Raw genomic sequence first — 27374 nt, forward strand, 5'->3', positions numbered from 1 at the left:
GCGACAGGCCCCACCATCCAGTCCACTCCATTAGGAGTATTCTGTCTGAACTGCTGGAGGCACGCAAAGCTCTGCAGTATGCAAGTCTACAGCAGAAATCTGCTTTGCATTTGCAGTTTGCAGATTGTAAATCCCAAAGCACTGGATTGGAACTCAAGAGGCATGATAATGTTTGCGTGTGCCCACACTCCAAGAAAAGGGCAACATTTTCAGTGCCATATTCTTGGAAGAAGATAAGGAAGACGTATTTAAAACAGAATCTAAAGAGCTGGAAAAAAGTGGGAAAGTGGATTATTGAAACCCACTATGTACCATTTTCCAGGTGAAGGGACACTGAAACTTAAAAGATGCAAGGACCTAGTTGAGGTTCTATTACAAATATTTGACTGCTGGGAGCTGAACTCAGTTTGTGTGCCCTCAAACTGGTATTCTCTCCACCATACCACATGTTCATGTTAGGTGTCCTCAAAGGAAAGTTTTCTATTTTAGTTTGTTTCCTTCCTTCCCTTGAGTCAAGGTGAAAGGTGCTCAACTTTCAAGTCCCCAAGAGAAAGTTGGTGAGGAGGAAGCAGGGGACAGTGGTAAAGTGACCGTGGCTTGCTCTGCATGTATGAGGAGAGAAGATCAAGGCTCCTGCTTCCATTATGCTCAGAAGGGAAGCAGTTCCTGCTGGCTTTGGGGTTGACATTTTATATCGCTTTGAAATTACCTAATAATTTATAGCAAGTGATTAATAATAATGAGCCTGACTCTTTCACCCAAGGGAAGAGATATCTAGTAACATATTTCTGTTAAATAAAATAGAGAACAACCTAGTCTTGGCAAGCTCATTACCTGATGCATAAGCTAGAAAGCCTCGTGATTGTTCACAACTAAATATCTGATAGAGGGTGCTCTGGCTGGGTTTAGCTCTTTAATGTGCCTCTTACTGCTTTGTGAATTTTGGATAGTTATTTAGTTCTGCTGCCTCTAGGGATTAGGAGATACTGCCTATTCTTCCAGTGCAGGACTATGAAGGATCAGGATTGTTTCACATGTTTCCTCTCCTCTTTGGGCCTTAGTTTCTACATTAGAACACAAAGAAGTGGATTAACTAGTATCTAGGGTCCTTTCTATTTCTGAAGGTTTCTTTGAGGGCTCCATTTTACCCTCATACACATTTTAGAATTTTGAAACACTTCATTTTTAATTTTTAAAAATTATACAAGCATTATAAGTTCACTGTAAAATAATAGGAAAATTAAGCAGCAGCATAAAAATAAAAGAAATAATCAATTAGAATTTCACTGTTTAGAGATAATTATTGTTAAAATTGAGAGCAATCTACCTCTCTGAACATTTTAATATGCACATTTATCTATGTTTATTGTGTTTGAATTTAAAAAAATGAGTCATGCCACACAAACTATTTTGTAATCTGCTTTTTTCTCTTCACAATGCATCATGAATTTTGTACAGAGGTGGAAAATGTATGCCACCCTTTTCATGTTTTGGATTTGAAATGCAAGAGACCTCCATTCTCTCTCCATACAGGTTTGTGCTGGAGAAAGACATTACCTATTCCTTCAAAATCTCACTAACTCCCTGTTTGTTCCTTCCCATTAGAGTATTTGCTAATTTGAAAAATTGGGGAGGGATATCTGCATTAATCATCAATGTTACAGTACTTAAAAAAACAGTATCCCTCTTTTATTTATTGTGTCTGGGCACTTCTGACCTTCCTCCAAGTCTTCTATCTATAAGATAAGGGCAATAGGTAAGAACACAGAACCTGCCTTTTAGCTATCCTCCCAACTCTCTTCTGGCTGCAATTGATATATTTTTATCCCCACCTACAGAAGTGGTTGAATGAAGTTATAGAAGCCCATTTTTGCAGATTCAAGAGAGGGAAAATGCCACATGTCAGCTTCAAATATGCACTATACACTCTCTAAACCATAGCTCTACATTGAGGATTATAATGATCTTGCCCAATTGAAAAAAATCAGCACATGTTTCCCATTTGGCTAGTAATCATTGTGTCTGCTTACCATTTGTTAGAAATCTGAAGAAACAAAAAAAGATGAATGACATTTTGATATTTAATGGTGAATATATATGCCAACTACATTTCTTCATTGTCATGGTATCTCATTGTAAAAATGTCTCATTCTAGTTGAAAAATATCTATTACTGAATATCTAAACTGTTTCTTTTCCCCCAGGCTATAGGAGCCATATGATGAAAATTACAAAATGCCAATAAAAGAAATAAAAGAAAACCTAAATAAATAGAAAGAAATACAATGTTCACGGGTTGTAAGAATTACCATAGTAAAGATGTCAAGTTATCCCCAAACTGACACAGGCTTAATTCCAGCAAGATCCTGTGTATATACAGAAAAAATTATTCTTAGCTGTGCATAAAAAGGCAAAGAAACTAGACTAGCTAAAACAATTTTGAAAGAGTTACAAAGTGAGAGGAATATTTTTATCTGATATGAAGTCTTCCTATATAGCTACAGTAATCAAGACTTGTGGTATTTGCTGTGGGATATACACATAGATAAATGTAAAACAAAAAGGAAACTAGAAATAGACCTACATAAGTATGCTCAACTGGATTTTTTAAAAAGATGGAAAACAATTCAGTGGAAGAATAGCTTTTTAAACAAATGGTGCTGGAGTAATTAGATATTCATGGACAAAAGTGAAAAAAAGAACTTTGGCCTAAACTCATACCTTATACAAAAAATTAATTAAAAATGTTTATTGATTCAAATATAAAACATAAACATTAAAATTATTAGAAAAAGTAGGAGAAAATCCAAGAATAAGCCATGGGTTCTTTAATTTGACACCAAAGCATAATCCTTCAAAAGAAAATTTGCTAAGTTGGACCCTAGTAAAATTAGAAAAATTTTTTGAAAGACCATGTGAGAAGAATGATAAGACAAACTGCAGACCAGGAGAAAAAAATTACAAATCACATATTCAACTGAATGTCAAAAAGTAATGTATATCATATATATTCATATATAAATATGATAATATATAAATTAGAGTAGAATTACTTTTGCCATAATAGTGTGACCCCTCTGCTGACCCATTACCAAAAGTAACTTATGAACATTATTTTAAAACAATAATTTAAAAACTGGAGATGGCCTCCAGGACAAAGAGCAAATGAAGCAACAACATCTATTCAAGAAAATATATAAAATTTAGGTATAAAACTCAAAAGTCTATATTTGAACCAAGATCACTCCCTCACATCCTCCTCCTTCACAAGGTGAAGACTCCACTCCAAATAGCTGCAGCTAAGAATGGAGAGATCTCTATTCCCCCCAGCTATCAGTAGGAGAGCATTCTTCCCTGGAGGAACAGGACTTCAGGAAACAGGGTGTGTCACATTGACCCCAAATGCTTACTGCTGAGGCTGAATACCAATAGAATTCAGTATAGCGGTGGGGGTTCCATTCTTTTGCCCAACTTCTACATGTGGAATGAAGACTATACCTTAAGCATGACATTTTGAGAATACTATGGCAGGAATAGCTTTTCCCCAGCATGTGAGATGGTAGTTCAACACCCAAGGAATAAGATGATAGGACTTCAGGCTATTCCACAGCTTCCTTACCACCACTGAGCACTTGGCTCCTAGAATGGGAGTGCCATTTAGACATACGTACCATTGTGGCAGCTTCAGAACCATTGTTCAGAGTTTCTGCCTGGGTAGAGAAGCTGGACATAAAACTAATAGCTCCTAATCTCTTCCCAAAGTAACTAACTTCATTTGTAAGAGTATGAAAAAGTTTAAAATTAAGAGTACTCTCACACTCAATGAGGTTGTAATGAAGGAAATTTAGAGGAGGTTTATATATCTAATACAGATACAATATAAAATGTAGACAGGCTAGTTTTCCAGGGAAAAATAGGAAATTAGGAAAAAAGAGAGCTTGGAAAGGCTCTGATGAGGTCAGAATAAATAACAAACACTGACCACTTCCATAAAAGGAGCTATGATTTAATTATATTAGTTTGTAGATAAATTTTATGCTCCATCACATTATGTAAACATACAGCAATAGAGAGGCAATTAGTGGATCTTAACAGCAGGATGTTGTCAGAAAAAGATCAAAAAAGAGCCCTGCCATTACCACTGCCATCCCCTGGTGACTAGGACATGCCCCAAGTTTCATTTCACTGAGGAATATCAGAGAATTAAAACTGTGGAAGGTTGTACAGAAGTAGACTTCACTAAAATAAGCCAATAATTCACTAAACAATTTAACAATAACTAAAAACTCCAGAAGTAGGAGGGCTAGTACACAGAATTGCTACAATATGCTATTTAAATTTTCAAGTTCCCAACAAAAAGATTAAAAAGCATACAAATAAATGGGAAAGTATATCCCCTACATTAGAAAAAAAGAAAGCAACAGAACCTACCTGTAAGGGTAACTATATATCAGATTTAAGAAGAAAATATATATTTTTTTTATTTTCCCACTGTACAGCAAGAGGATCAAGTTATCCTTACATGTATACATTACAATTACATTTTTTTCCCTACCCTTTGTTCTGTTGCAACATGAGTATCTAGACAAAGTTCTCAATGCTACTCAGCAGGATCTCCTTGTAAATCTATTCTAAGTTGTGTCTGATAAGCCCAAGCTCCCGATCCCTCCCACTCCCTCCCCCTCCCATCAGGCAGCCACAAGTCTTTTCTCCAAGTCCATGAAAGAAGAAAATATTTTAAAGTGGCCACTATAAATGTGTTCACAGAACCAAAGAGAAGTTTGATTAAGGAAGTAGAGGAAGGTGTGCTGGAAATATTGATCAAAATGACAATAAATAGAAAAAAATTAAAGGACCAAAATTGTAAAAAAAACAATCAAATGTAAATTCTGGACTTTAAAATACAATAAAATAAAGTAAAATACTTACTACTCTAGGTAAGGTACTTACTATTTTAGGTCTAAAAAGTAGATTTGACTGGCAGAAAATATAATTAACAAACTTGAACATAAATTTCCAGATACTATGCAAACTAAAAAACAGAAAAAAAGAATGAAGAAAAATTAACAGAGCTTCAAAGAAATGGAAGACAATACTTAAAGCATTGACATATATGTAATGGGGATAGCAGAAGGAGAGGGAGAAATAAATTGAAGAAAATTCTTCAAAGAAATAATAGCTAAAATATTATCAAAATTATTTTTAAAATGGTAATATAAATATCCCAGAAGATCAATGAAGTCCAAGTGGGATAAACTCAGGGACTCATAAACAGACATATGATAGTAAAATGCTGAAAATTAAAGACACAAGACAATCTTGAAAACTTCAGGAGAAAAATGGCATGGTGATGCCTCAGCAGAAACAATAGAGACCAAAATGCAGTAGGATAACATATTAAAACTATTCAAGGAATAACACTGTCAACCAAGACTCCTACATACAACAAAATTGATATTAAAATATTAAGGCACAAAAGACTTTACATGAGAAACCATCAACAAAATAGACTGGAAATGATCAAAAAAGATAACCTACACCCAAAGACAAAGAAGAAGCCACATTGAGATGGTAGGAGGGGGCTTTCAGGATATAAGCAATCCCATACTTGCCAGGTGGGTGACTCACAGATTAGAAAATAACTATATAGCAGAGGATCACCCACAAGTGGAGAGTTCCAAACCCCATATCAGGTTCCCCAGCCTGGGAGTCTGGCATTGGAGGAGGAATCCCTGGAGTATTTGGTGTTGAAGGAAAATGAGCCGTGTGCAAGGATGTTGCATGGGACTGGGGTAAAAAGAGAATCCACTCATGGAGGATGCACACAGGCTTTCATGAGCGCTGGGTCCCTGAGAAAAGCAGAGTCTCCATAAGAATCAGGTTCAGACATATCTGCAGGTCTTGGAATGTCTCTCAGGAAAACATGGATGGCTGTGGTTTGCTATGGGGACAAGACATTGGAGGCAGAGTTCGAGGAAATAATCATCAGCATGAGCTCCCATGGATGCTGCAATTTTGGAAATCTTGCTGAACCCATGAGGGCTGAGAATCCCCAGGCAAACAACAAACTAGGGTGGGAACACAGCCCCACCCACCAGTAAACAGGCTGCCTAAAGTCCTGGGCACATAGCCACCTCTAATTATACCCAGAGACAAAGCTCCACCCACCAGAGGGATTAGACTCAGTTCCACCTACCAGTATGCAGGCACCAGTCCCTCCCATCAGGAAGCTGGCCACAGGATCCTGTATCAAAGATCACCCATAAGGGGGTGGATACTAAAAATGGGAGGCTACAAGCCACTCTCTTGCAAAAAGGAGACCACATGAAAAGCTATACAAAATTTTTAAAAAGGCAGAAAAATATGAGCCAGATGAAGGAACAAGACAAAAACCCAGAAAAACAGCTAAGTGAACCAGAAATTAGGGACTTCCATGAAAAAGAATTTAGAGTAATGATGGTAAGAATGATTCAAAATCCTGGGAAAAAAAAACTGGAGGCAAAGATAGATAAATTATAAGAAATGTTTAACAGAGAAATATAAGTTTTAAAGGTTAAACAAGCAGAGATGAAAAGTACAATAACTGAAATTTAAAAATTCACTAGAAGGACCAAGGGCAGAATATAGGAGACTGAGGAAAACAAAAGTGAGGTAAAAGATAGACTGGTGGAAATCACTGATGCAGAAGAGAATAAAGTAAAAAGAATGAAAAGAAATGAGGACAGTCTAAGAGAATTCTGGGATAACTTTAAGTTCACCATCATTCACAATACAGGGGTTCCAGAAAGAGAAGAGAGAGAAAAAGGGCCAGATAAAACATTTGAAGAGATAATAGCCAAAAACTTCCCTAATATGGGAAAGGAATCAGTCACATAGTTCCAGGAAGCACAACAAATACCACATAAAATAAACCCAAGGAAGAACACCTAGAGACATATTTTAAACAAATTGACCAAAATTAAAGACAAAGAGAAAATATTGACAGCAGCTAGAGAAAACCAATAAATAATATATAAAGGAAGCCCCAAAAGATTATAAGCTGATTTTTTAGCAGAAACTCTGCGGGCCAAAAGGGAGCGACATGATGTATTTAAAAATGATGAAAGGCAAAAAACGACAACAAAAAAAAAATATTCTACCCAGCAAGGCCCTTATTCAGACTTTAAGGAGAAATAAAAACTTTATAGACAAGAAAAAGCTAAGAGAATTCAGTCCAGTAAACCAGCTTTACAACAAATATTAAAGGAACTTCATTAGATGGAAAAGTAAAGTCCACAACTAGAAACAAGAAAACTAATGAGAATGCTCACCCATAAAGGCAAACATATAGTAAAGGTAGGAAGTCATCCACATATAAATATGTTACCAAAAGCAGCAATCCTGAGAAGGGGAGGGTACGAATGCAGGATATTGGAGATACATTTGCAATTAAGAGACCAGAAAATTAAGACAATCTTGTATATAGAGAGAAATACCTATATCAAAACCTCGTTGTAATGGCAAACCAAAAATCTGCAATAGATACACACACAAATAAGACAGAGACATCCAAATGTGACACTAAAGATAGTCATCAAGCAACAAGAGAAAAAGAGAAGGGAAGAAAAAAAGATAAACAAAAATAAATCCAAAACTATTAACAAAATGGCAATAAGAACATACAATACATATCAATACTCAATTTAATTTTGATTCCTTTCATTAGTTCTTTCTTCTTTGATTTTCATAGCTAAGACTTCCAAAACTATGTTGAATAGTAGTGGGAAAGTGGACATCCTTGTCTTGTTACTTATCTTAGTGGAAATTTTTTCAATTTTTTTACCATTGAGAGGGATGTTAGCTGTGGGTTTGTCATATATGGCTTTTATTATGTTGATATAGGTTCCCTATATACCCATTTTCAGGAGTTTTTTTCTTAATCATAAATGGGTACTGAATTTTGTCAACAGTATTTTCTGCATCTATTTAGATAAGCATATGGTTTTTATTTTTCAGTGTGTTGAATTGTAAAAGAAGAAAAACTATCACTATTTGCAGATGACATGGTACTATCTATTACTAGACACTCCTAAATACACTACCAAAAAACTGTAGGAATTCATCAATGAATTTGCCAAAGTTACAATACAAAATTAATAGAGAAATCAAGAATACAGAGAAATTTCTATGTACTAAAAATGAAAGACGAGAAAGAGAAATCAGAGAAACTTCACATTTACCTTTGCATCAAAAGAATAAAATACCTAGAAATAAAACTACCTAAAGAGTCAAAGACCTATACAGTGAAAATTATAGGATGCTGATGAAAGAAAGCAAAGACGACACAAATAGATGGAAATATATAACATGCTCTTGGATTGGAAGAATGAATATTGTCCGAATGATTAGACCACCCAAGGAAATCTACAGATTCAATGCAATCTCTATCAAACTACTAAGGACATTATTCACAGAACAGAATATTTTAAAATTTGTTTGGAAACACATAAGACCCCAAATAGCCAAAGTGATATTGAAAAAGTAAACTGGAAATGGAGGAATCAGGCTTCCTGACTTCAGATAAATCTACAAGTTACAGATATCCAAGTGACATGGTACTGGCACACACAAAAAAAACCCCAGAAATATTGATGAGTGGAACAGTATAAAAAGCTCAGAAATAAAATCAAACACTATGGTCAACTAATCTATGACATGGAGAAAAGGGAACACTCCTACACTGTTGGTGAGAATGTAAATTGGTACAAAAACTACGGAAAACAGTATATATATATATTCCTCAGAAAACTAAAAATAGTACTACCATATGATCCATCAATCCACTCCTAGTCATCTATCTGGAGAAAACAATAATTCAAATAGAAACATCCACCACTATGTACTTTGCAGCACTATTTACAATAGCCAAAACAAGGAAGCAATCTAAATATCCATCCACAGAGTAATTGGATAAAGAAGATGTGATAAATATATGCAACAAAATATTACATAGCTATAAAAAAGAATGAAATAATGCCATTTGCAGCAATATGGATGGACCTAGAAATCAACATACTAAGTAAAGTCAGACAGAGAAAGTCAAATATGATATGATATCACTTATATGTGAATTCTAAAACTAGGTTACAAATGAACTTATTTGCAGAACAGAAACAGACTAACAAACTTGAAAAACTTATGGTACCAAAGGGGACACAAATTTGGTAAGCAGGTGGACTAGGAGTTCGGGATTGTTCTAATCCATATGGGAAAAGAATCTGTAAGAGAATATATGTTTGTACATTTATATTTGAATCTTTGTGATGTACAGAAGAAAGTATCACAACCTTGTAAAACACCTATATTTCAGTAAAATTAAATGTCATAAAAACACTCCCTACAAATAAAAATACAGGAAAAGATGGCTTCACAGGTGAATTCTACCAAACATACAAAGAGGAATTTATACCCATCCTCCTTAAATTTTATCAAAAAGTTGAAAAAGAAGGAACACTCCCAAAGACATTCTATGATGCCACCATCACCCTAATTCCAAAACCAGGCAAAGATACCACCAAAAAAGAAAACTATTGGCCAATAACTTTGATGAATATAGACACAAAAATTCCCAACAAAATTTTAGCCAACCAAATCCAGCAACATATCAAAAGATCATACACCATGACCAGGTGGGATTCATCCCAGGTTCACAAGGATGGTTCAACATACGCAAATCAATCAGTCATAGACCATATCAACAAAAGAAAAGTCAAAAACCACATGATCATCTCAATAGATGCAGAAAAAGCATTTGACAAAGTCCAATATCCCTTCATGACAAAAACTCTTACCAAGAGGGATTATTCCTGAACATAATCAAAGCCATTTAGGACAAACCCATAGCAAATATAGTACTCAATGGAGAAAAGCTGAAACCCTTACCACTAAAATCTGGAACAAGACAAGGATGCCCACTCTCACCACCGTTATTCAACATAGTACTGGAAGTCCTAGCCACAGCAATCAGACAAACAAAAGAAATAAAAGGCATCCAAATAGGAAGAGAAGAGGTAAAACTCTCACTGTATGCAGATGACATGATACTATATATAGAAAACCCTAAGGACTCCACACAAAAACTACTCGAACTGATCAAGGAATTCAGCAAAGTAGCAGGATATAAGATTAACATTCAGAAATTAGCTACATTTCTGTATAGTAACAATGAAATATTAGAAAAGGAATACAAAATTACAATACCTTTTAATACTGCACCCCATAACATCAAGTGCCTGGGAATACACCTGAGCAAGGACATAAACAACTTACATGCCGAGAAGTATAAACCATTAATCAAGGAAATTAAACAAGATGTAACGAAATGGAAAGATAGCCCATGCTCCTGGGTTGCAAAAGTTAATATTGTAAGAATGGCCATACTACCCAAAGCAATCTACAGATTCAGTGCAATCCCTATCAGATTACCCATGACATTTTCCACAGAACTAGAACAAACAATCCAAAAATTCATATGGAACCACAAAAGACCCAGAATTGCCAAAGCAATTCTGAAGAACAAGAACCAAGCAGGAGGCATAACTCTCCCAGACTTCAGGCACTTTTACAAAGCCACAGTCATCAAGACAGTGTAGTACTGGTACCAAAACAGACAGACAGACCAGTGGAACAGAAGAGAGAACCCAGAAATAAACCCAGACACCTATGGTCAATTAATCTTTGACAAAGGAGACAAGAACATCAAATGGGAAAAAAACAGTCTTTTCAGCAAGTATTGCTGGGAAACCTGGGCAGCTGCCTGCAAATCAATGAAACTAGAACACACCCTCACACCATGCATGAAAATAAACTTAAAAAGGCTGAAAGACCTAAATATAAGACAAGACATCACCAAACTCCTGGAAGAGAACATGGGCAAAACATTTTCTGACATCAACCTTACCACTGTTTTCTCAGATGAGTCTCCCAAAGCAACAGAAATAAGAGCAAAAATAAACCAATGGGACCTAATCAAACAGACAAGCTTTTGCACAGCAAAGGAAACCCAAAAGAAAACAAAAAGATACTGTCCAGAATGGGAGAAAATAGTCTCAAATGATGCAGCTGACAAGGGCTTAATCTCTAAAATATACAAGCAACTTACACAACTTTACTGCCAAAAAATCCAACAACCCAATTGATAAATGGACAAAAAACCTGAATGGATATTTACCCATATACAGATGGCCAACAAGCACAAGAAAAAATACGCTCAACATCTCTGATTATTAGAGAAATGCAAATCAAAACTTCCATGAGATACCACCTCACACCAGTCAAAATTGCCATCATAAGTAATTCCACAAATAACAAATTCTGGAGGGGGTGTGGAGACAAGGGAACCTTCCTGCTCTCTTGGTGGGAATGTAAATTAGTACAACCACTGTGGAAAGCAGTATGGAGGTACCTTAGCAAACTATACATAGAACTACCATATGACCCAGCAATCCCACTCTTGGGCACATATCTGGACAAAATTTTCCTTAAAAAATACACATGTACCTGCATGTTCATTGCCACACTATTCACAACAGCAAGACATGGAAACAACCCTAATGTCCATTGACAGATGATTGGATTAGGAAGATGTGGTACATATACACAATGGAATATTACTCAGTGATAAAAAAGAACAACATAACGCCATTTGCAGATATGGATGGAACTAGAGACTCTCATCCTGAGTGAAGTAAGTCAGAAGAAGAAAGACAAATACCATATGATATCACATATCTGGAATCTAATATAAGGCACAAACGAACCCTTCCACAGAAAAGAAAATCATGGACTTGGAGAATAGACTCGTGGTTGCCAAGGGGGAGGGAGTGTGATGAACTGGGAATTTGGGGTTAGTATATGCAGACTATTGCCTTTAGAATGGATTAGCAATGAGATCCTGCTGTATAGCACTGGGAACTATGTCTGATCAGTTATGATGGAGCATGATAATGTGAGAAAAAACAATGTATGTGTGTATTTGTAACTGAGTCACCATGCTATACCATAGGGAAAAAAAAAAACTAAAAAATTTTTAATGAAAAAGAGAGAATGAAAATATAAAAAATATAATATGACACAAATGATACTATCTCCAAAAGAGAAAAATATTTAAGGCCGTAGAGAATAGACTCTTGGTTGCCGTGTGAGATGGGGTAGAGGGAGGGATAGGGTAGAAGGTGTGTTAGCACATGTAAGCTATTGCAAGTATAATTGCTAAACAAGTTCCTACTGTATAGCACAAACTCTATTCCATATCCTATGATAAATCAAAATGGATATGAGTAGTTTTTAAATGATGTGTATATATGTTTGTGTATATAACTGAATAACTTTGCTATATAGCAGATTAATGCATTAATTAAATCAATTATACTTCAATTAAAAATAAAAAAGCTAAAGGATTTACAAATGTATAAAATTGAGATAATCCATTGCTAGAAGACTTGCCTTAACAAAAACACTTAACATACCTTTTCACACTAAAAAGAAATGATCTCACGTGGTAACTTGTTGATTTGAATTCAAATGAACCAAAGGAGTATGCCCATAGATATATCTAATGTAATTGTAGTAGGTGACATTATGCATATTTTCACTTTTATCATTTTACAAAATCAGCTCTTGCTTTCATTGGTATTTTCTATTATTTTTTACCTCTATTTTATTTCCTTCCTTCTTCTGACTTTGGGCTGTAATTATTCTTATTTTTCTAATTCCCTTAGATGGTAGGTTTGATTGTTTGAGATTTTTCTTTTTTTCTTTTTTAGGGCTGGATCTGCAGCATATGGAAGTTCCCAGGATAGGGGATGAATCTGAGTTACAGCTTCCAGCCAAGAGTGAATGCTTTGAAGGAGACATTAAATCCTTATAGCTTATATCTGGAATCTAATACATGGCACAAATGAGCCTTTCCACAGAAAAGAAAATCATAGACTTGGAGAACAGACTTGTGGTTGCCAAGGGGGAGGGGGAGGGAGTGGGATGGATTGGGAATTAGGGGTTAATAGATGCAAACTATTGCCTTAGGAATGTATTAGCAATGAGGTCCTGCTGTATAGCACTGGGAACTGTGCCTGGTCAGTTATGATGGAGCATGTTAAGTGAGAAAAAGAATGTTTATATGTAGGTATGACTGGGTCACCTTGCTGTAGAAAATTGACATAACATGGTAAACCATCTATGATGGAAAAAAAATCATTTAAGTTTTAAAAAGGAAAAATTAATTAATTAACTAATTAATTAATACTTATAGCTGTGAGCTTCTGCCATCCCCAGCCATGTCATGATTTTCTTTTGTCTTCCTCACTCATGGATTCTTTTTGCCTGGAATTCAGGAGGGAAAATTCAGTAAGCAAATTAAGATGTGATATCAGTCTTCCTTCTTTGGTTTTGACAGTTTTTAATCCAGTTACTTGTTGAATTTGAGACTCTGTTCTGACTGATCCCCATTCTACCTAGTCATGCCCTCCTCCAGGGCTGCTCCCAAACTGTTTTTCATCCACTCAAGTCAGTCAGAGCCCTAATGATATGACCTGTCTGCAATCTGGGTTCTCATTGATGTCAACAACTTTCTCACCCACTGAGCCTGCACAAAATAAGCTAGAGATCTATTTTCATCTTTTTCCATGGTTATAATCATCATCATCAATTCATTCTAGCAATTCTAGTAAAGTAGCTTTTACTTACCTTATTCAATGCTATCTTCCTAATAGCTCTGTGAGAGAGGAAAGGCAGGTATATGTTCATTTTATAGATGAAGAACCTGAAGCTCACAAAAGTTATTTACTCAGCTATATAGCAATGAAGCCAGAACTGGGATCCATGTCTCTCTCACTTTCCAGTCTCAAATTTTTCCCTACAATAGCATTTCCCCCAAGATGCCCACGATAAAGCTGTTTGGTAACCTCTGATTTCTTTTATCAGAATCCTCAGGAAGGAAGTCTTTAAAGGGTATTTAAAGGGCCTCCCAGTAATTTCCTTGTGGCTTAGCAGGTAAAGGATCCAGTTTTGTCACTATAATGCCTCTGGTTACTGCAGTAGCACAGGTTTGATCCCTGGCTCAGGAACTTCCATATACTATGAGAGAGAGGGGGAAAGAAAGAGAGAGAGAGAGATACATCCCAGATGTCTCTTATGAACAGGAAAAATCCCAAATACATATAAAACCCTGTATATCAATCAGGGTTAGCCAGTTAGTGCCTCATCTCTCATGTACAGTGCTGGAAATATCCTGGGAATGTTCATGTGGTCCTAGGTCTTTGAATTACATCATTTTTTTTTGTCTTTTTCTAGATCCACATCCATGGCATACAGAGGTTCCCAGGCTAGGGGTATAATCAGAGCTGAAGCCACTGGCCTACACCAGAGCCACAGCAATGCCAGATCAAAGCTGCATCTCAAACCTACACCAGAGCTCACAGCAACGCCATAACCCATTGAGCAAGGCCAGGGATTGAACCCACAACCTTGTGGTTCCTAGTCAGATTCGTTAATCACTGAGCCATGATGGGAACTCCTGAACTACATTATTTTTAAGAGCTCATATTCCCTATTATGGGACACTACAACTAGGGAATCATGACAGGCTAAAGTATAATCTCAGCAGTATTTGGCTATAGTTGTTACACATTTTTCTTTCTGGGATTTAATTTATAGGCTCTCTCAACCTTTGTGATTATTTTCAACTGTTGTTTTGTTTTTTTGCATGAGTCTCAGGTAACTCATGTTATTGTGTCCCTTTTTGACCTAATATGAAAGTGATTTTCTCTACAATTGTGATAGGTATTGCAACTAATGTTCTATCCTCTAAGACCTTGGTTTCCCTATTGATCTAGGTAACTTTCTATTATCTCCTATGGATCAAAAAAAATGTGAGAGAGTTAGAACACCTGTCATCATTTTAAGGAGAATCTGAAGATCATCTAATGAGAAATAATTCTTGAAATGTTAATCAAGCTTGCCTCTTCCAACTTTGCAGCCTCCTCTTTCAAAAAACATACTTTGAGTTCCTCGTGTGGTGCAGTGGACTAAGAATCCAACTGCAATGCCTTGGGTTACTGGAGAGGCATGGGCTCAGTCTCTGATCTGGCATAGGTTAAAGGATCTGCTGTTGCTGCAGCTGCAGTGTATGTTGCAGCTACAGCTCAGATTCATTCCCTGGCCTGGAAACTTCCATATGCCATGGTATAGACATTTTAAAAAATGAAAAAACATATACTAATCTACTTGGAGAATCAATTGCTTTACCTATTATTTAGAAATCTTGTAGAAACTAACAGGCAAGTCACTTAGACTTGCCTGCTATAGTGAAAAAATAGAGCCTTCCTGGCTCTATAATTTCTAACCTATTGCCAAGACTAGAGTTCAATGGTAAGATTTGGTCATTGAGTCCTTTTTTTCACACTGTCTCATCTGCAGTTTCCTTCTGGGATCTCATAGGCTGACTGAGGATAGGACAATGGAGTCTTGTGTCTGCTCTCTCTCTTGTCTTCTCCTCTCTCCTTTCCTTTACTGTCTCTGACTCTCTCTCACACACACAACATAGACATGTTAATACACTCCTGCCTTTCTTGGAACATCCTCGAGGATTAGAACAGATACTAAGTTTCTATCTCTCCCTTCTTAATTAGCACCTTCACCTCCGTATCTTTCCTAGACCCTAAATATCGATTTTCTAATAGCAGGTATCTGCTATCTGGGGCTCAGGGAAGCAGCTGGCTAAACTGAGGACCAATCTAAGCTTTATATTAATGAGGAATTGTCCTCGCTGGTAGATAAGCAACTGAATAGAACTAACTATATCACTTTCTAGACCTATGATCTTAGCTAATTCATTCACATAACTTCTCTGGAAATTATCTTCCTTAAATTATAAATAAAGAAGTGGGATTTAGCAACAAGTTCTAAGTAAATGGCTTTCTAGCTATGATCTGCAGTACTCTGGGCACATCACACTTCACTTTAATTAAAGCAGCTTTGATTTTTTTCTGTATTATGAGGAAGCTCCAAATAAAACTTCACTAGAGCAAAGGGTTTAACCAGTATAAAACAGTCTTATCTACTTACCTAAAGACTTTTGAGGGCCAATCTAATACTAACATGTTTTGATTAGATAATAGAAGCTCTTTATAACCATTTCAGAAAAAATGGGAATATTTATGGTTGACTTAACCAAAGGATAAAGTTAATATTTGGGGATTTCAGTCTGGGCAGTCCAGTCAAGCAACACTGTAAAAGGTTGTTAAAGGAAATATTTGAGGGCCAGTTCATAGACATTAAATAATAATCCCAAGTTCATAACCTGCCTCTGCCCTTATGGTACGTGTCTCACAGACACTGAGCTCTTCAAATTTGTTTGTGTAATAAGCATTTATGAGTGTCTGACATGTATGAGGTTCACAAATAGGGAACGAATGTGGCATTACAAAAAGTTTGTTTTTTCTAACTATATGCTGTCTATAAGAGGTTCTTTTTTTCATTTTTTCCAGTCCATAGATAGACTCTTAATTCTCATGATGAGTAGATGTACTATATCCTTACTTTACAGGTAGAAAACTAAGGCAAGAGAGGTGAAATTTGCCAAAAATCACAATTATTTCTTCCTCATTTATTCAACACACAGATTCACACAAATCGTAAGTGGTGCATCTGGGACATAAACCTATTTCTTCCAAGCTAAGCAACCCCTTTTCATTAGTTGATAAGACTTCTGGTTTCCACTTGGCCCGAAAATATCCAATCCATCCCTTTCTCTACATGTCCATACCCATGATCTTAATTCAGATCCATAATTTATCTTCTGAACTATTGCAGTGGCCTATTGCAGATGCCATACGTGGCTTCTTGTCTGTTGCCTCTCCAATCCATTCTTCTCCTAGTTGCAGTATTCTTTTTATAACACAAATATGACCATATTTCTTCCCTTCTTAAACATATGCAGCAGGCAGGATCAAGATGGCAGAGGAGTAAGACATGGCAATCACTTTCTCCCACAAACACATAAAAAAAATCCAACTACATGTAGAACAATTCACACAGAATATCTACTGAACACTGGCAGAAGACTTTAAACCTCCAAAAAGGGCAAGAAACCCTCCACCTAACTGTGTAGAACAAAAGAAAAAAGAGAGAAGAGGAAATAAAAGGAATCAGGGCTGGTCCAGCACTCCCGAGAGGGAGCTGTGGAGGAGGAAAGGAATCCACACCTTGGGAGGCAACCTAATTGATGGGGAGATCAGGTGAGATGGAGGAACCTCAAAGCCTCAGAGAAAAGGGCAGAATCCAGACTGAGGACTACAAAGCAGAGAGAGAGATGCACAAACCATTGGTACCACTTCCCCAAGACACAGCAGCCAGAGACACTCTGGTGGGAGCTGAGACTGAGACTCAGGCTCTGGAGATGGGAGAGGATGAGGCTTGGCTGTGTAGAGACAGCCTGAGGGGCTAGCGAGCAGAGCACTGTCCACTGGGAAACAGAGTGTCACAGCTGAAGGAGTTCAAGAGGAGGCCTGGGCCTGCAGGAGAACCAAGGCACTACTGTTGGGAAGGACAAGAGGAGGGGCGGTGGGACTGACATATGAATATTTTTCTCTGTGCATGTGTGGGCTTTTGGATGGCAGGGCCCATCTTGATAAGGATACAGGTGGCAGAGAGTTGCTTGCATGGGCTATGGGTGGCAGGGACAAACTCCTGTAGTCATCTCAGACTCCAGAGGTGGGCATGGCACAGCATCACTAGGGGTCTGTGAACAGGAAACACTTGTGGCCCTAGTCTTCTCAGAGACAGTGCAGAGAAGGGCACTGCAACTAAGTGCTACCCATTATTACTCTTACTCCCCTGTAACACACAAGCCCTGCTTCTGCTGATGATGATACAAAATGCTCTGGGCATAGCCTATACCTGCCTGATGGTCACTTACCAGGGCCTTGCAACCAGGATCACCCTACACCACTTCCCTGCCCAACAACCAAGTACTGGCTACTAGCCCTTCCTATTGCCCTCATCTCCCTGGAAGCAAACAATGGCCATACACCAGTATACCTCCTATCAAGGGGATAACAGCCTACACACACAGGAAAGAGCAGTAAGCATCCAAACCAAAAGCAGTCCTCACAACAAAATAAAAGGGTAAGACCTCACAAAATACCCAGGGGGCACTCTCACATATATAGTAGCCCTTCAAGATTACAGTAGTTGTTTTCCATAAAGTCACAGAATAAGAAAAAATATGAGCAAATTGAAGATGCTCAGGAACCATTCCCAGTTAAAAGAACAGGAGAATTCCCCTGAAGGAGCAAACAATGAAACAGACATCTGCAGTCTAACAAAAACCAAGTTCAAAAAGGAAACAGTGAAAATGCTGAAGGAATTAAGAGTGTATATGAACAGTAATGCAGATTACTTTAGAAATGAACTGGAAAATATAAGAAGGAGCCAAGAAAAATTAGAGACTTCATTTGCATGGAGTTCCCATTGTGGTGCAGCAGAAATGAACCTGACTAGAAACTATGGGGTTGTAGGTTCGGATTCCTGGCCTCACTCAGTGGGTTAAGGATCTGGCATTGCTGTGAGCTGTGGTGTGGGTCACAGATGTGGCTTGGATCTGGTGTTTCTGCAGCTGTGGCATGGGCCGGCAGCTGTAGCTCCAATTAGCCCCCTAGCCTGGGAACCTCCATATACCTCCTCTGCAGCCCTAAAAAGCAAAAAGTAAAAAAGAAAAAGAAAAGGAAAGGAAAGGAAATTCATTTGCCGAGATGCAAGCAGAGTTAAAGCATTGAAGAGCAGAATAGAGAGCAACAAGTAAGTGACTTGGAAGGTAGAATAATGGAAGTTACCCAATCAGGACAGCAGACAGAAAAACAAATGGAAAAAAAAAAACATGAAAGCAATATAAGAGATCTATAGAATAATATAAAGCTGGCAAATCTACATATAATAGGGATTCAAGAAGAAGAAAAAGAAAGGGAATTGAAAGTGTATTTGAAGGAATTATGGCTGAAAACTTTCCAAATCTAAAGGAAACAGATATCAAGATACAGGAAGCATAGAAGGCCCCAAACAAGTTGAACAGAAACAGACCCTCACCAAAACATATTATAATAAAAAAGGAAAAAGTTAAAGATAAGATGAGGATTCTAAAGATAGCAAGAGAAAAAAAATACTTAATTATAATGGAACTCCCATAATGCTACCAGCTGATTTCTCTAGAGAAACACTACATGCCAGAAGAGAGTGGCAAGAGATATTCAAAGTTCTAAAAGGGAAACATTTTCAGCCTAGAATACACAAGCCAGCAAGAATATCATTTAAAATAGAAGGAGAAATAAAGAATTTTTCAACAGAAAGTAAAAGAATAGAGCAATACTAAACCCATTCTAAAAGAAATACTGAGGTCTCCTCTAAATAGGAAAGAAGTAAGTTATAAGATGGAAGAAATCACAATTGGAAAGCAATCACTTAAATAAGCCAGTTTACAGATCTAAAAGTAAAAAAAAAAAAACTGTTGTAAAAATGATGATTAAAAAAAGGAACAGCAAAAGGATAAACGTGAAGATGTAAAGAGATTATCCAAACACCTGTAATGGAACATGGTGGAAGACAACATGAGAAAAAGAATGTGTGTGTGTGTGTGTGTGTGTGTGTGTGTGTGTGTGTGTGTGTGTGTGTGTGTATCTGGTCACTTGGCTATACCAAAGAAATTGACAGAGCACAGTTAATCAACTATAATAGAAAATTAAAATTAAAAAACTCACTTCTGAAGAAAAGCACCCCAGGAACTCACTTAAATAGTTCATGGGTAGCTGGGATGATTAGAAGAGCTCCTTATGAGTGTCAAAGCCAGGAAGCAATGTGGCATCTGTGTTAGTAGATCTATGGGAACAGAACTGCTGGACCAGGAGATTGGGAACAGCAAAAAAATAGATGTCCCTGTGTTAGAATATGTAAAGCAGGTCACAACCAAGTGGGGTTTCAGGAGAAATAAAAAGGGAGTGAGAGTTTGGATAAATTAACAGATGAGAATCTGAAATTGAAGTTAGGATTTAATAAGGTACTAAATGGAGTGAACCCAGCAGAGCATCAGGAATAACTGTTATATTCTAAATGGGATGTGAGAGTGTATTCCATTTTTCTCCTCTGCAAATATCACTTGCTCTTGTTGAAGTCACCTCTGGTATGAAACTCTTTGAGTAATCACAATCACAGAACATAATTCCAAAGAAACACTACAGGCAGAAAAGAGTGTCAAGATACTTGTAAAGTTCTAAAAGGGAAAAATTTGCAGCCTAGAATACACTACCTAGCAAGAACATAATTTAAAATAGAAGAAATAAAGAATTTCTCCAACAAACAAAAACTAAAAAAATAAATAAAAATAAAGCAAAATTAAACCTACTCTAAAAGAAATACTGAACTGTCTCCTCTAAAGAGGAAATAAGTAAGAAGATATAGAAAAATCACAACTGGTAAACCATCACTTAAGCCAGATCTAAAACAAACAAACAAACAAACAAACAAAAATTGTAAAAGTGATGATAAACAAAAGAAATAGGAAAAGGGATAAACATGAAGACTAAAAAAGGACATCAAAAGCATAAAATGTGGGAAAGAAAAGTAAGAAAATCTAGACTCTTCTTTGTTTTTAGAATGTGTTTGAGCTTATATGAATATCAGGCTAAAGCAAATAGATATAGGAAGGGGTTAACACACTTGAAAAACAGGGCAACCACAAATAAAAAAAATACATTCGTAAAAAAAAATAAAGAGATACAAGCATAAAATACAAGGAAATCATCCAACCAAAAGATAAAGGAAAAAAGGAGAATTATATAATCAACTGGAAAACAAGGTTTAAAATGGCAATAAATCCATATTTATCAATAATTACCTTAAATGTCAATGGACTGAATGCTCTAATCAAAACACATAGGTTGGCATATTGGATAAGAAAACAATACACTGTCTACAAGAGACTCACCACAGGGAAAAGGACACATATAAATTGAAAGTGAGGGGATGGAAAAATATATTTCATGTGAATGGAAAGGACAGAAAAGCAGGAATTGCAATACTCGTATCAGACAAAATAGACTTTAAAATGAAGGCCTTAAAGAAAGACAAAGAAGGACACTAATAAATGATAAAAAAGATCAATTCAAGAAGAGGATAATATACTCCTCAATATATATGCCCCTAATACTGGAGCACCCAAAGACATACAACAAATATTAACAGACATAAAAGGAGAAATGGACAGGTATACTATAAGAGTAGACTTTAACACCCCACTCACATCAATGGACAGATCTTATAGACAACAAATCAATAAGGCAACAGAGATTCTAATTGACACAATAGAAAAGTTAGACTTAATTGACATTTTCAGGACATTGCATCCAAAAATTCAAAGAAATAGAAAGATATTACATGCTCCTGGATTAGAAGCATTAATATTGTTAAAATAGCCATACTACCCAAAGCAATCTACAGATTTAATGCAATCCCTATTAAATTACCCATGACATTTATCACAGAACTAGAACAAACAATCCAAAAATTTCTATGGAACCACAATAGGCCCAGAATTGTCAAAGCACTCCTGAGGGAAAAAAAAAAAAAACAAGCATGAGGCATAAATCTCCCAGAATTCAGACAATACTACACAGCTACAGTAATCAAGAGAGTGTTGTGTTACTGGTACCAAAACAGACATACAGACCAATGGAACAGAATAGAGAACCCAAAAATAAACCCAGACACCTATGGTCAATAAATCTTCTCTGAAGGGAGTTCCCATCACAGCTCAGTGGAAACAAATGTGATTAGTTTATTGAGGACGCGGGTTCTATCCCAGGCCTTGCTCAGTGGGTTAGGCATCCGGCATTGCTGTGATCTGTGGTGTAGGTCACAGATGCAGCTTGGATCTGGCATTGCTGTGGCTCTGGTATGGGCCAGTGGATACAGCTCCAATTCAACCCTTAGCCTGGGAACCTCCATAGGCTGTGGGTGTAGCCCTAAAAGACAAAAACTAAGACAATAAGACAAAACAAAACAAAACAAAAAACCCTCAACAAATGAGTCAAGAATATAAAATGGAGGAAAGACAGTCTCTTCACCAATTGGTGCTGGGAAAACTGAGCAGCAGCATGTAAATCAATGAAACTAGAACACACCCCCACACCATGCACAAACATAAACTTAAAATGGCTTAAAGACTTAAGAAAAGACACCATCAAACTCCTGGAAGAGAACATAGGCAAAACATTCTCTGACATCAACTGCACAAATGTTCTCTTAGGGCAGTCTCCAAGGCAACAGAAATAAAAACAAAAATAAACCAGTGGCACCTAATCAAAATTACAAACTTTTGCACACCAAAGGAAACCATAAATAAAAAAAAAGACGACTTACAGAATGGGAGAAAATAGTGTCAAATGATGTAACCAACAAAGGCTCAAACTCTACAACATAGAAACAACTTATACAACTCACACCAAAAAACAAAAACAAAAACTCAACAACTCAATTGAAAAATGGGCAGAAGACCTGAATACACATTTCTCCAAAGAAGATATATGGATATAGCCAATACGCACATGACAAAAATGCTCAACATCACTAATTATTAAAGAAATGCCAATCAAAGCTTCAATAAGGTACCACCTCACATGGATCAGAATGGCTATCATTAATAAGACCGCAATTAACTAGTGCTGCAGAGGTTGTGGAGAAAAGCGAACCCTCTTACACTGTAAAAATGAAAATTGGTACAACTGCTATGTAAAACACTATGGAGGTACCTCAGAAAACTAAAAATAGAACTACCTTATCATCTAGCAATCCCACTCCTGGGCATATATCTGCACAAAACTTTTGTTCAAAAAATTACATGCACCCTTATGTTCAGTGTAACACTATTCACAATGCCAAGACATGGTAACAATTCAAATGTCCATCGACAGATGAATGGATAAGCAGATGAGGTATATATACCAATGCGTTACTACATAGCCATAAAAAGAACAAAATAATGCCATTTGCAGCAACATGTGTGGAATTAGAGATTCTCTTATTAAGTGAAGTAAATCAGAAAGAGAAAGACAAATACCATATGATATATCTGGAATCTAATGTATGGCACAAAAGAACATATCTACAGAAAAGAAACAAACTCATGGACATGTAGAAACAGATCTGTGGTTTTCAAGGGGGAGGGGGAGGGAAAGGGAGTGGGATGGATTGGAAATTTGGGGTTAGAAGAGGCATACTATTGCATTCAGAGTGGATAAGCAATGAGGTCCTGCTGTATAGCACAGGGAACTATATCTAATTACTTGTGATAGAACATGATGGAGGGTAATGTGAGAAAAATAATGTGTGTGTGTGTGTGTGTGTGTGTGTGTGTGTGTGTAAGTAAATGGGTCACTTTACTGTGTAGCAGAAATTGATGGAACATGTAAATCAACTATAACAAAAATTTTTAAAAAATCTTCAAAACTCCCACTGTCTTTAGAATGAAATCCAAAGTCAACATGAAACACTATTCACTTCATGTTACCACCCAGTTACTTAGGCCAAAAGCTTCGAGCCATCCTTACTTTCTCTCTTTCCTTTACCCTCTTTGTCTATCAGTAAATTATGTCTATAAAGACTTCTAAAATATATCTTGAATTTGTCTCATTTACTCCACATTCGCATCACATTCATAGCTATCACCATTGTCTCAGCCACCATAATATCTGTCACTTGGACTGTTACAATACTCTCTTAATTGCTCCACTCTTGCCTCGTGTGCAGCCTACTCTTCATGTGGCAGCCACAGTAGTCTTTTTAAAATATAAATCAGACCATGGTATTCATCTTCTCAGAACCTCAATGATTCACTATCTCATTCAAAGTAAATGAATATAAAACAGTAAATAATCTGCCCCTAACTCCTGATACCCCCTTGCCCGACTACATTTTTCCCACAAAAGAGTGTGGAGCACAATAAATATTCCTTAAATATTTGTGGAAAGGATAAATTCCTTTCCTACATGTCCAGTTTCTTCTCTTATCACTCCCTTTCCACCCTGCTCTCAATAATTTCTTACAGTTTTGTGAAAATGCCAGACAATTCCGTGTTCTTCTTTGCCACCTCTTTCTAGGATTCCCTTAGGCTTCTAACAAGTTCCTAGCTGTCATTCAAGAATCACTTCAGATATTACTTCCTTTTTCTGACTCCTTCAGGAAGAATACATCTTAGCCTTCATGTTGATAGTGTTCCTTGTCCATATAGTTATTATATGTTTTTATGTACTATGATCAGTTTATAGTCAATCTCTTTCCTGAAGCCATTCCCAGCACTTTGCATAATGATTGGAATTTAATGAATGTTTGCTAAATGAACAAAAGATGTAAAAGCCAGAACCTTCCAAATTCTACCACTTCCCTCTTGAATTACTCTTGAATTACTGGAGAGATAGCATGGATACAGCGTATTAACTCTGAAAGACTTGGCTCTTGGAGTTGATAGTATTTTCTATGTTTCTTTATTTTATTTTATTTTATTTTATTTTATTTTATTTTATTTTATTTTATTTTATTTTATCTTATTTATTTTTTTTTTATTTTCCCACTGTACAGCAAGGGGGTCAGGTTATCCTTACATGTATACATTACAATTACATTTTTCCCCCGCCTTTCTTCTGTTGCAACATGAGTATCTAGACAAAGTTCTCAATGCTATTCAGCAGGATCTCCTTGTAAATCTATTCTAGGTTGTGTCTGATAAGCCCAAGCTCCCGATCCCTCCCACTCCCTCCCCCTCCCATCAGGCAGCCACAAGTCTCTTCTCCAAGTCCATGATTTTCTTTTCTGAGGAGATGTTCATTTGTGCTGGATATTAGATTCCAGGTATAAGGGATATCGTATGGTATTTGTCTTTGTCTTTCTGGCTCATTTCACTCAGTATGAGATTCTCTAGTTCCATCCATGTTGCTGCAAATGGCATTATGTCATCCTTTTTTATGGCTGAGTAGTACTCTATTGTGTATATATACCACTTCTTCTGAAGCCAATCACCTGTTGATGGACATTTGGATTGTTTCCATGTCCTGGCTATTGTGAATAGTGCTACATGAACATGCGGGTGCAAGTGTCTCTTTTAAGTAGAGTTTTGTCCGGATAGATGCCCAAGAGTGGGATTGTGGGGTCATATGGAAGTTGTATGGATGGATTACTAAGGTATCTCCAAACTGTTCTCCATAGAGGCTGTACCAGTTTACATTCCCACCAACAGTGCAGGAGGGTTCCCTTTTCTCCACAGCCCCTCCAGCACTTGTTATTTGTGGATTTATGAATGATGGCCATTCTGACTGGTGTGAGGTGGTATCTCATGGTAGTTTTGATTTGCATTTCTCTTATAATCAGCGATGTTGAGCTTTTTTTTTCATGTGTTTGCTGGCCATCTGTATATCTTCTTTGGAGAAATGTCTATTCAGGTCTTTTCCCCATTTTTCCATTGATTGATTCGTTTTTTTGCTGTTGGGTTGTATAACTTGTTTATATATTCTAGAGATTAAGCCCTTGTCAGTTGCATCATTTGAAACTATTTTCTCCCATTCTGTAAGTTGTCTTTTTGTTTTCTTTTGGGTTTCCTTTGCTGTGCAAAAGCTTTTCAGTTTGATGAGGTCCCAGGGTTTACTTTTGCTCTAATTTCTATTGCTTTGGGAGACTGACCTGAGAAGATATTCATGATGTTGATGTCAGAGAGTGTTTTGCCTATGTTTTCTTCTAGGAGTTTGATGGTGTCCCGTCGTATATTTAAGTCTTTCAGCCATTTGGAGTTTATTTTTGTGCATGGTGTGAGGGTGTGTTCTAGTTTCATTGCTTTGCATGCAGCTGTCCAGGTTTCCCAGCAATGCTTGCTGAATAGACTTTTTTTTTCCCATTTGATGTTCTTGCCTCCCTTGTCAAAGATTAATGGACCATAGGTGTCAGGGTTTATTTCCGGATTCTCTATTCTGTTCCATTGGTCTGTCTGTCTGTTTTGGTACCAGTACCACACTGTTTTGATGACTGTGGCTTTGTAGTATTTCTTGAGGTCTGGGAGAGTTATGCCTCCTGCTTGGTTTTTGTTTCTCAGGATTGCTTTGGCGATACTGGGTCTTTTGTGGTTCCATATAAATGTTTGGATTGTTTGTTCTAGTTCTGTGGAAAATGTCATGGTACCTTCAGGACACTACATCCAAAAAAAGCAGAATACACATTCTTCTCAAATGCTCATGGAACATTCTCAAGAATCGACCACATATTGGGACACAAAGCGAATCTCCATAAACTTAGGAGCATAGAAATTATCTCAAGTATCTTCTCAGACCACAATGCCATGAAATTAGAAATCAACCATGGGAAAAGGAAAGAGAAAAAACCTACTACATGGAGACTAAACAGCATGCTACTAAAAAACCCAGGGGTCAATTAGGACATCAAGAAGGAAATTAAAAACTACCTTGAAACAAATGATAATGAAGACACAACCTCTCAAAATCTATGGCATGCTGCGAAAGCAGTGCTTAGAGGGAAATTTATAGCAATACAGGCCTTTCTCAAAAAAGAAGTAAGATCCCAAATTGACAACTTAACCCTCCACCTAAATGAATTAGAAAAAGAAGAAAAAAAAAGTCCTAAAGTCAGCAGAAGGAAGGAAATTATAAAGATCAAAGAAGAAATCAATAAACTAGAGACTCAAAAAACCATAGAGAAAATTAATAAAACCAAGAGGTGGTTCTTTGAAAAGGTGAACAAAATTGACAAACCCCTGGCCAGACTCACTAAAAAGAGGAGAGAAAGAACCCAAATAAACAAAATTAGAAATGAAAAAGGAGAAATCACAACGGATACAGCAGAAATACAAAAACCCATAAGAGAACACTATGAACAACTATACGGCAACAAGTTTGACAATCTGGAAGAAATGGACAATTTTCTAGAATCTTACAGCCTGCCAAAACTGAATCAAGCAGAAACAGACCAACTGAACAGACCCATCACTAGAAATGAAATTGAAGAGGTCATAAAATCACTCCCTACAAATAAAAGTCCAGGACCAGATGGCTTCACAGGTGAATGCTACCAAACATATAAAGAGGAACTGGTGCCCATCTTCTGTAAACTCCTCCAAAAGGTTGAAGAAGAAGGAATACTCCCAAAGACATTCTATGATGCCAACATCACCCTCATTCCAAAACCAGGCAGAGATACCACCAAAAAAGAAAACTATCAGCCAGTATCTTTGATGAACATAGATGCAAAAATTCTCAACAAAGTTTTAGCCAACCGAATCCAACAACATACAAAAAA

General features: G+C 36.9%; 1 protein-coding gene across 2 annotated transcripts in view; it reads right to left on the reverse strand.

The window, feature by feature from the left end:
* Nucleotides 1-12780: 12780 nt before the first annotated feature.
* OPHN1 (oligophrenin 1) overlaps nucleotides 12781-27374 on the reverse strand; it is a 631870-nt gene continuing 617276 nt past the window's right edge. For both annotated transcript variants that reach the window (XM_085007358.1, XM_085007355.1), the window contains one exon: nucleotides 12781-13358. In XM_085007358.1, coding sequence (XP_084863484.1) covers nucleotides 13316-13358 — 43 coding nt within the window. In that variant the 3' untranslated portion in view covers nucleotides 12781-13315. The remainder of the gene's footprint in view (nucleotides 13359-27374) is intronic.

This window comes from Sus scrofa, chromosome X, assembly GCF_054392235.1.
Source record: "Sus scrofa isolate SSC_HxYL_T2T_F1_AM1 chromosome X, Sscrofa_HxYL_maternal_Yorkshire_Landrace_v2.0, whole genome shotgun sequence".
Lineage (NCBI taxonomy): Eukaryota > Metazoa > Chordata > Mammalia > Artiodactyla > Suidae > Sus > Sus scrofa.